The 10,905-nt window shown below is 44.6% G+C and overlaps 1 protein-coding gene across 2 annotated transcripts in view; it reads left to right on the forward strand.

Moving 5' to 3' along the window:
• LOC147630829 (bifunctional 3-dehydroquinate dehydratase/shikimate dehydrogenase, chloroplastic-like) overlaps positions 1-8,297 on the forward strand; it is a 78,952-nt gene extending 70,655 nt beyond the window's left edge. The window contains exons 6-10 of one of the 2 annotated variants that reach the window (XM_086809211.1): positions 6,883-6,991; positions 7,070-7,219; positions 7,337-7,485; positions 7,574-7,736; positions 7,854-8,297. In XM_086809211.1, coding sequence (XP_086665337.1) covers positions 6,883-6,991; positions 7,070-7,219; positions 7,337-7,485; positions 7,574-7,736; positions 7,854-7,897 — 615 coding nt within the window. In that variant the 3' untranslated portion in view covers positions 7,898-8,297. The remainder of the gene's footprint in view (positions 1-6,882; positions 6,992-7,069; positions 7,220-7,336; positions 7,486-7,573; positions 7,737-7,853) is intronic. The other variant, XM_086809212.1, reaches the window with a different exon arrangement.
• The last annotated feature ends 2,608 nt before the right edge of the window (positions 8,298-10,905 follow it).

Raw genomic sequence — 10,905 nt, forward strand, 5'->3', positions numbered from 1 at the left:
GGAAGTGTGAACCTGTACAAGGTAGCAGATCACTCTCTGTATGAGAGTAAGCCCAAAGCTTTGCGAAAAGCTTCAAACTTTTCTGGAGGTAAAGCCTTTGTGAATAGATCTGCAACATTATCCTGTGTAGGGCAATAAGATAAACTGATCTCCCCTGCATGTAGCCTCTCTCTGACATAGTGATAATGAATCTCAATGTGCTTGGTACGTGCATGAAATACTGGATTTCGTGCCACGGCCATAGCACTCTGGCTATCAGTGAGAATGGTGGTGGGTGTCTGCTGCTGACACTCACGAAGATCAGCCAATAGTCTCCTCAACCATACACAATCTACTGTAGCTGTAAAGACTGCCCTGTACTCAGCCTCACAAGTAGATGTAGCAACAGTGGGTTGCTTTTTACTCAACCAAGATATGCATGAGCTGCCAAGAAAAAAACAATTCCCACTGGTGGATTGCCTGGTATCATAATCACCAGCCCAATCTGAATCACTGTATGCATAAAGCTGCAAGCTGCCCCCCCTGGGATAGAACAAACCAAGATCCAGGGTACCCTTAAGATAACGAAAGATGCGTTTGACTGCTTGCCAATGCTTTGTGCCTGGGCTGTGCATGAATTTGCTCAACAAAGACACCCCAAAAGATATGTCTGGCCTCGTGTTACACAAGTAAATGAGGCATCCCACTGCCTGGCTATAAAGGCCGGCCTCAAAAGGGTCTCCAATATCATGCATAGTAAGCCGTACACCTGATTCTACCGGAGTAGAAATGGGCTTACATTCATCCATGTGAAACCTTTTTAGCAAACTTTTTATGTACTTAGTTTGCTGCATAACAATGCCATCATCTGTATGCATAAACTGTATGCCGAGATAGTAGTGTAAAGGCCCCAAATCTGATATATCAAATTCAGCTTTGAAATCTGAAATTTGTGCTTTGCTTGTACCTGTAATGAGCATGTCATCTACATACAAGATGACTATGAGAATATCGGCATCGGTTTTCTTCACATACAATGTGCTTTCTGCTGGACTATTCTCATAACCTTGGCTGGTTAGATGAGCATGTATCTTATCATACCAAGCTCTTGGAGCTTGCTTTAACCCATACAATGCTTTGTGCAACCTGCATACTTTATGTTCCTCACCAGGAACTACAAAACCAATGGGCTGATTTACATATACTTCCTCCTGTAAATCCCCATTTAAGAATGCAGTTTTGATATCCAATTGATGCACTTTCCATCCTTTATGGGCAGCCAATGCAATCACAGATCTTATTGTGGTCATTCTCGAAGTAGGAGCAAAAGTCTCTTCATAATCTATTCCCTTTTTCTGGGAGTAGCCTTTAGCCACAAGTCTTGCTTTGTACCTGTCAATAGTACCATCAGACTTTCTTTTGACTTTGTACACCCACTTTGTGCCAATTACATGCTTGCCTTTAGGCAATTCCACAAGATCCCATGTATTATTCTTCATGATAGAAGAAATTTCAGCTTGCATAGCTTGCAACCAATGCTCATTCTCATGTGCTTCTTCATAAGAAGAAGGCTCTTCTGAATCAAAGAGACCACCCATTGCGAATGCAGACTCCCCACGATGTACATTCAAAGCATGGCTGGAACTAGCCCTTGTTCTACCTGTGAGTGGAGCTGCAAGTTTGCTTTCTTGCAAAGTTTTCAGCAACCATGTTGGCACTGACTTGGCTGTGTCTATGGCTGTTTGCTCTTCCTTGACAAGATCTTCCACTTCTTCCACAAAAGGGGGCTGAATGGCTGGCTGGTCCACATGTTCTACATGTGGATTTTCTTGTGTAGGGGCTGGCTGATCTGAATCCCCCGTAATTGCAATGGGTAAAAGTCCATCAAACATGTCCTGTATGCCTGTATCATTGCTTTTATATAAGCTGACCATGGGCTGTTCTGAATTTTCAGCAAATACCACATCTCTACTTACAAAAATCCTTCGTGTAGTTGGATTATAAAGACGGTATCCTTTGCTTTCATTGCTGTAGCCCACAAAAATGCATTTAATTGCTTTGTCATCAAGCTTTGTTCGGAGTTGTTCTGGCACATGTGCATATGCCAAACACCCAAATGTACGCATATAATCCACTGTTGGCTTTCGGCTAAACCAAGCCTCAAATGGTGTTATGGTTTTCAAAGCTTTTGTTGGACACCTGTTCAACACATGAGTTGCACACATTATAGCTTCCATCCAGAATTTGTGAGGCAACTTTTGTGCTTTCACCATGCATCTTGCCATCTCCATGAGAGATCTATTTTTCCTCTCAGCTACACCATTCTGCTGCGGTGTGTAAGGCACAGTACATTGGTGTTTGATGCCCTTTTGAAGCATATAATCCTTGAATGCATTTGACATGTATTCTCCACCTCTATCTGAGCAGAGTGTTTGGACTTTACATGCACACATATTTTCAGCCATTGCTACAAAGTGTCGAAAGCATGTAAACACATCTTCTTTTGCTTTCAAAGGGTAAGCCCAAGCAAACCTGGAGTAGTCATCAATGAATGTGACGAAGTAAAGATGCCCCCCTATGGATGGTGTCCGCATTGGACCACATACATCACTATGTATGAGCTGTAATTTATTTTCAGCTCTAAGAGCTCCATCTTTGGGGAATGGTTTCCGATGCATCTTTCCCAAAATACACCCCTCACATACATGACTTGGCGGAGACTCAAGAGGCGGCATATTATCAACCATATGATGCTTTTGCAAAAGCATCAAACTCTGAAAATTTACATGCCCAAAACGAGCATGCCATAGCTCTGCATCATGCATAGCAGGAGTGTGGGCAGCCACTGTATTTGCATCATAAGTGCGCTTGTCATAGCTGTCCAGCTTATACAAGCCTTTGTATCGTGTTCCAGAAGTGACTATTTCATAACCCTTTGATGGGTCTTTTACCAAACACTTCCCATCTTCAAATTCAACCTTTAAACCTTGGTCGTTTATGGCTGAGACGGAGAGCAGATTTTTCTTTATCCCTGGAACATACAATACATTTTTCATACATATATTGGCACCATTGGCTGCAATAAGTATGACATTACCAATTCCCTTTACTGGATATGTGGTATGATCTGCACATGATACAGTGCGGCCATTTGAAGCATAAACCAAGTGCTGAAATACATCTTTGCATGAAGTGATGTGGCTCGAAGCACCACTATCAAAATACCATGATGCATTCTGTCTGTCAGATGCAATGCAAGACATATCAGTGTCCGAAGCACTTGGTGTGTCACTAGTGCATGTGACCAAAAAAGTGTACTCTTCCTGGATTACATTAGCTGATTGCTTTGCTTTGTCATCCGAAGAGTCTGCTACTGCATTGCCTGCTTCTTTCTTTTTCTCTTTTGCAATCCGCTTCCTACATTCACTGATGTAGTGTCCAGGCTTATGGCAGTAGTGACATTTGCCCTTCTTTTTGGGCTTGTTTGCATCCCCTTTGTCAGACTTTTCACCAGTAGAAGAGGGCTGTCCATGACCAGCCTTGCTAGACTGTTGTCCCCCATGCTTAAAGCTCTTTGCTTTACCCTTATCCTTGGCTGTAAATGCCTTTTCTCCACCACGGTTGCTCGATATGTTTGCTCTTGTTTGCTCTTCCTGCAAGAGTAAACCCACGAGCTCTTCAAAAGTGACGGGATCACCACCTCCTCTCATTGAGAGGTTGAGAGATGTGTGAAAACCCAAGTAGGAAGGCGGTAAAGAATGAAGAGTGTTGGTGACCATCTGTCTGTCTGGGATAACCTCATCAATGTTGAGCAATTGTTCCTGCAAATCTTTCACTTTGGTGAGATGATCTGCCATAGAGTCACCCTCATCCATAGAAAGAAGATCCAATTGCCTCTTCAAGTAGGCAACTCTTGCCTCGTTGCGTACCTGATACATTGCTTCCAATGTGTCCCATGCAAGCTTCGATGTCTTGCATGAACGAATGTGCGAAATGACAGTCCTTTTCACTGAAAGGGCTATCAATGACATGGCCTGTGCATCTCTAGAGTCCCATCTCTTCTGCTCTTGTGTGGGAGCAGGATCTACATCAGGAGCTCTTTGAGCACCTCCCCTTTGAGGCGTGGCTGGCTGAATGGTATGTGGGCGTGTGTCATCACCACACACGATGCCCCAAAGCCCTTTGGCTACCAGCAAATTACGGATCATAAAACTCCAGAGGGAGTAGTTAGATCCATCCAGCGTGTCCTCCTGGGTGAGCACACCAAATACATCTGTAGCATTCTGTGCCATGTCAACAAAGTCTAACTGCAAGCAAACCAAGCACCAATGTGCACTGCCAGGCAACCAAATGTCCTGTGCAAATGTATGCCTGCAAACCAAAGCAAGTGTAAACCTGCACCAAATTGTCCAATTACACTCAATGTGTATACATACGCGACAAATCGCAGCTGTAATGCCCAATTACATGCTCCAATCAGAAAATCCCCAATTTTTATGCACTCCAATCGCTTCAATGTGCATCTAATTGGCCAATTTTCAGAAAAGCCCCAAATTTCTGCAAATGAGAGAGGTTCAATTTGCTGATTTTGACCTCAATTTCAAAAACCCCCAAATTGCAGGCAAAGCAAAATGCCCAATTTTTTTAATTTGTCCTGAAATTGAGAAATCCCCCAATTTGCCTGAATCCACCACCTGCAATCTTTCAAATTTTCCTTGCATTTTTTTTTTGTTTGCTGAAACACAGGTACCTGGGCAGCCGGGAAGACCTTGTTGAAGGTATTCGTTGCAGGTGAAGGCGTTGGAGGGAGTGTTGTTGTTGTACGTTGCAGAGGACGGATGAGAGCAAACGACCAACCAGAGGCGGGCAGGCGTGCTGGGCTTAGTCGGAATGTTGGGGTGTTAGAGCAAGCGTGCTGGTGGCGTGCAGGCTAGGCAAGCGTAGGTAGATACGGGCGCTGGGAAGGTGCCGGACGAGCTAGGCGGAGGGTGCGAACACGGCAGAAGCGGAAGCGGGCTCAGCGCTGGAGTCTGGCAGGGTGTGCCGGCTGGCTGGGACCAGCGCGGATGGCCGAAGTCGTCTGGTGCTGGTCGAGACGGAGCAGGACCGGCAAGCGAGCGAGCCGGCGGGTGGAGACGGCCTGAACGGAGAGGCGTGGACGGAAGTGGTCGGCCGGAACAGAACGGCGGGTCGAGACGACGCTGGGCGAGGCGACGGCGACGGAGGCCGAACGGGACGGGAGCCGGGGCGCGTTGGGACGGCGTGGCGGCTAGTCTGCAGGCGTCGACGGAACGGGACCAGGCGTTCGACGGAACGGGACGGAGGCGCCGGAGCAGAACTGACGTCGAGACGGACGGAGCGCTGACCGCCAAGGTGCTGGAAGCGTGTCGGCGCCAGCACTAGGACGCCGGCTGCAGAGGAAGCGCCGCCTGGGAGAATGGGCAGGGTTGGTTGGCTCCCCACTAGTGCCACCCGATACTGGTGGCTGGACGGAGGAGCGTCGATGGAACTGGCGGACGGAAATTCACAGTCGACGGAAAAACGCAGGCGACGGAATTTTGCAGCCTGTGGACGGAATTTCGTAGGAATTTCAGCAGATTCTGCACAGCCACCACTCCAAGGCCAGCTCCCAGCTCTGATACCAAATGTTGGGTGTTGGACTCACACACTCACACACACAAACCTGCACATTAGGGTTAGGTGCAGGGTAGAGAAGCTCACACACAGAAATGAGAGAGAGAGAGAGAGAGCCAAAAGTGTGGTATCCACAAAATGCAAGTCAACCCTTGCATGTGTGCCACATCCATATAATATAGAACTACAAAATATTATATGTGTCCTTTCACACTTGATGTCCAAGGGGAAAAACCACATGGGAAAAAGTGCCCTTGGTTAAGCCCTGTTCACACATAGCACTACCATAAGTGAGCATATGCCTACAAAGAAGTCCTTAAGGTAAATTACCAAGACAGCCTTCCTCTTGTGGTGCCTTGAATAGGAAGAAAGGGTGGAATGACGGAGGTGGCAAGAAGTCCGTAAGGCAAATTACCAAGACAGCCCCTACTAAAGTTCCTCTCATGATATGTTGAATTCCGGTGTCTTGGCGGTTGGTGCAATTCGCCCAATCAGCTACCGTGTGTGTGCAAAATTTTTAGTGCTAGCCTTCATCATGGCTCAAAGAAGTGTTAGAAACCCAATTCGATGGTTTATTTATGAAGATTGAACCTGAACCTACTCTTGGGCGCTGACGATGTGAGTGGGGATGTGGTAGCTTGGAGTCTATCCTGTGCATGATGGAGTTGATGATTTGAAGCTTTGTGAGTAGACTCTCATGGGTTCAAGTTCGCACTTTGGTTTTTCTTAAGTTTGTGTGTGAACTAACCTGAACCTTCCATTGGTATACGACTTTGACTATACGGTCAGATTGATGAGCTGTCTTTCTAGTTTTAACGAGGGTGACGAGCTTTACGATTATAGAGAGAGGGCCGAATGCATGGTGGGATAATGGCATGAGCTGTTCGAGAGCTAGTGGAACAAAATGTGCACAACTTCGAAAGGAACTGGGCGTGAGGAAAAACTTGCTCAAAGGTTTCTGGGCTAAAAGTTGGTGCAGGGTCTCGAAATAGCCATCCTGAGGGTTGGCCATGTGCCATATTTCATGGTCAACTGGAGGTGGGACACTTGGTGCCTCAGAGATGAGTTATGTTTAGGTGGACATTTGACCAAGCAGCTACCATCTTCCATTTTGTTTCTTTGTTTTTGTTGCACATTGGTTGGGGTTTGGCATCCTCTGGGAAAATAGTAAAGGGGAGAGAGATCATGGGAAGCACCAACTATGGACTACAAAATTATGAATCTGTTGCAATACTCATTTTTTGTCTTCCTTCTTTTGGAGTCTTGCAGGCTATAGGGGCTGTGAATACCATTGTGAGAAGGAAGAGTGATGGGAAACTAATTGGCTACAACACTGATTGTGAGGGAGCAATCTCCGCTATCGAAGATGGGCTACAGGGTATGTTTTTTGTCAAACAGTAGTGTTGTACATTATTTCTGGTTTGGTATCGGTTCCCCATGATCAGGTGGTTGCCAGGTTTGCCAGGAGGGGAGAAGAGTGGCATTGGCAAGTCACGACTTTCTGGCCGCTATTTTGTTGTAATTGGAGCTGGGGGAGCAGGCAAAGCACTTGCATACGGCGCAAAACACAGAGGCGCTAAAGTTTTCATCGCAAATAGAAATTATGGTAAAAACGCATCCCTTTTCAGTGAATGTTCAAGTTGACCAGCCTGTTTTTTACTTCAATCTTTTTCTCAGTGTTCTATCTGCTTTTGACTCTATGTTGGGCCTTTCGTATGTGAAGAGAGAGCGAAAGTGCTTGCCGATGCTGTGGGTGGTGAGGCCTTGTCATTAGAACAGCTAAATACCTTTCAGCCGGTCACGGGAATGGTTTTAGCTAATACCACTTCAGTGGGCATGCATCCCAACATTGCAGACACACCCATTTCAAAGGTCTGCAGACACGCATTTCAAAGGCAAAAGTACCATGTCCATGCTTTTTGAGGCTAATTGACTCTTGAGAGGGGTGGTGCTTTTGTAGGATGTTTTAAGGGCCTACAGCCTAGTATTTGATGCGGTGTACACACCCAGAGTCACGAGACTCCTGAAAGAAGCTGAGGAAGCTGGGGCTGCTGTTGTCAGTGGTCTTGAGATGTTCATACGGCAAGCCATCAAGCAGTTCTCACTTTTTACGGAATGCCCTGGTAAATGCTCGCATCCAGACTGTTTCTCCTTAGATGGCAGTTGTGAATAAAAATGAAAGAAATCCTATTTCATGCTTGACAAAAAGGGTAATTTATCTTTATGTATGGTATTGGCAGTTCCGAAGCAGCTGATGAGAGAGATAATGACCAACAACCTCTAAGCAGTTGGAGGTGAATGAAAATTTATCTTGCTTTATACTGGGTTTTTGTATCTGGGATGGTAGAGATTGGTAACTTCAAATAAATGATTGTATGAACTTGTTGGACAAATGTATGCATATTGTGGCTGTGAGATCCCATTTTAAAGCTCGAGCCATTATCTGCTGATCTCAAATAAAAAGGGGAAGCCCCTTTTAGCTTAGCTTCAAATTTGACAATTACTGATTTCACAGCTGAGAGAGACATGGTGTGCTTTGGTGTATGAAAGACAATTTTGAGCATGACTATTGGAGGATGCACACCTTTGAACGTCTTGTTTATCAATGGAACTGGATAAAGTTCCCTTGTCTATCATATCATAGATACCAGTCAAACATAAAAGTTCTAAGAAACTTGTACCTTTCTCTTTGTTCTCATAACTTTTTCTAGTGTTTTTCCCACTGTTGTAGGTAAGTGTGTGTGATTCTCTCAATGGGATACATTTCCAATCTTCTGCTTAAACTTTAAGAGCAATCCCACTTATCTTCGAACGGCCATCCTTCTGCACTCGTATGGAAACAGATTAGTAGGTGAAGCCCTAATCATGCCTCCGAATTGGGGAGTTCGTATTTTTGTCCAATTCTCATGAATCATGCATCAAGGATTTAAGAGCGTGGATACGCAGCTGAAATGGCTCGAGTTTTAACTCAAGGCTAACCTCAGTTTGTGAAATTTTATAAGGTTTTTAACCTTCTGCATTTCAACGTACTTGCTAAATAAGAACTCCATCCCCAATTAGCTTGATTTTTTTTTTCCGGCAACCAATTAGCTTTTTTGTCCATCCCCAATCGGTAGAAAATCAGGCTGCCTTCATTTTTCGCCCCCCCTCCCTCCCCCTCTTCTTCTCTCTCTATCATGATTGTACATCTATAGCGTGCTAGAAAGTGATTGCATAGTGAGCTGCATATGACTAGTAGTAGCTTTTCATTTCAGTTTTTCTTTCCATGACACTCAGGACGCGGACTTGTATACAGATTTGTCTCGTAGGCCAATCTGGCCTTCCGTAGACATTAATATATCTTTTCTTTCTTTTCTCTGTGTCTCTCTCTTTCTCTTTTCTGTGTCTCTCTCTTTCTCTTTTCGGCTGGCATGGCACAAGGGATAGGTAACCGCTAAGGGTGGGTGAACGCACAAGAGGGTTTTCACACCACACGTGCCCACCAACTACTACTCAAATTCACGGACATCACCAATCGACAAGTGTTCATGGATCATAGAGTAGCCCTCCAAGGTGAGAAAATTTATCTTGGTGATGACCTCACTCTCACATAGGTTGAGCACAGAAAAATAATCATGCCACAAGCGCTTGAAGCCCGAAAGGCAAGGAAGTGGGCAATTTATAGAGATGGCTAGTCATCATAGATACAGAGGGTCTATGGGACCACACATCTGAGGATAGTAGTTTGGAACGGGGCTTTGTAGTTAGACATAGGGACACTAAGGGAGACTTTCATAGGATCTTCTACGCAAAGACGCACCAGAGGCAAGAGAGGGACTACCACGTGTATTGGGATACCAGTGGGAGTCAGCTTATCGCGCGGGGGGGGGGGGGGGGGGGGGGAACCCGAACATTAGGAGGGTACTTACAACCCATGGTTAGCACAGTCAGGAGAGCTGAGGAGGCCCACTACATGTGGGTTCAATTACAAATTACAGCCTAGAGATACATCTATGTGGTGGTTTGTTGCTTCGCCCCGCGGTGTTATGGCTTGTTCACAACCTCTCGAGAATTCTACCATTCTAGCAAAAGTGGAATAAACAACAACCTACTTAGGGAACTTACCTTGCTTCCAACTTGAGATTCATAGCTTCCAAGCTCCACCAGTGGTTGCTAGCTCTAAGCTCCTGTTCTTTCCTCCTTGTCACCACCAAGAAGATACTCCACCTCCTTGTAAGGACACACCTCTCTCACTCCCACTCACAATGAGCAAAAGGCACATGTACCTAGAATCACACACTTTACACTCAATTCTCTCTCTCTCAACAAGATAAGAGTAAGTAGACATGCTAGCACAAAGGGAGATTGTGTTTTTTCATTATGAGAAATTCACTTATATATAACTGGCCTTTATTCACACTCGTGTGTCCAAACTTAACCCTAATCTACTAAGCTTTGTCGTTTGTCAGCTTTTTTCATAATATTTACAACTTTTTGAGTGCCATAACACTTCTTTGGCTACTCCCATGTGTAGTAGGGAGTGCCTTTGTTAAGCCCAAAATGGGATTAAAATCCCCCTCTACTTGATGTTTGTTTTGTCTTGGAAGCATTCAAGGCCTAAAGCCCCGTCTCCTAGCTTAAATCTGTAATGATTTCTCCTTGATTGGACCTTGTAGAGAGTTCTTCTGAAATACGACAATGATGTATAGAAAGAGGTATCAATCATGTTCTTAATAGTGATACGCATGTATCCTGGCAAACAACGGAGAGGATAATAGTAATAGAGAATGCCTTGCTCTTCAAGTTCCCAATTCATCTCAAAGCATAGTACCTCTATCAAAAAATTTTATAGCGTTACTCTTAAAGTCTCAAGTTCATTCGAAGCATAGTACCTTTTTTATCAAAATTTTATATTGCCTCCTACATTTGGTCTAACAAGACCACAATGAACTTTAAGAAACAACATGTGGCTACTATGGCCGGGTCTAGCATCCCCTTTCTTTTCATCATCAGGCTTTGGTGGTGGAGGGAGTTTAGTAGTCTTTAAAAATATATTAAGTTCTAACTGCTCCTCTTGAGAGACAACAATAGGATCTTCAATGTGTTCTAGGGAAAAGTCATATACCTCCAATATTAAAATTTATTCTAAATGTTTATAGATATTTTAATAAAGTGAATATATTCCATATGGGTGGTATAAAGCACTTTCATGAAGACGATAAGTATATGTATCGTAGGCCTCTACCCAACCTTGGGTTTGAAACCATGCAAAAGAGTTAGAAAGGGTTTCAAAGTTAGCGAGGGTGGCAGGAA

This window comes from Cibotium barometz, chromosome 15 (genome assembly GCF_041138505.1).
Source record: "Cibotium barometz isolate CiBa-2024 chromosome 15, ASM4113850v1, whole genome shotgun sequence".
Classification (NCBI taxonomy): domain Eukaryota; kingdom Viridiplantae; phylum Streptophyta; class Polypodiopsida; order Cyatheales; family Cibotiaceae; genus Cibotium; species Cibotium barometz.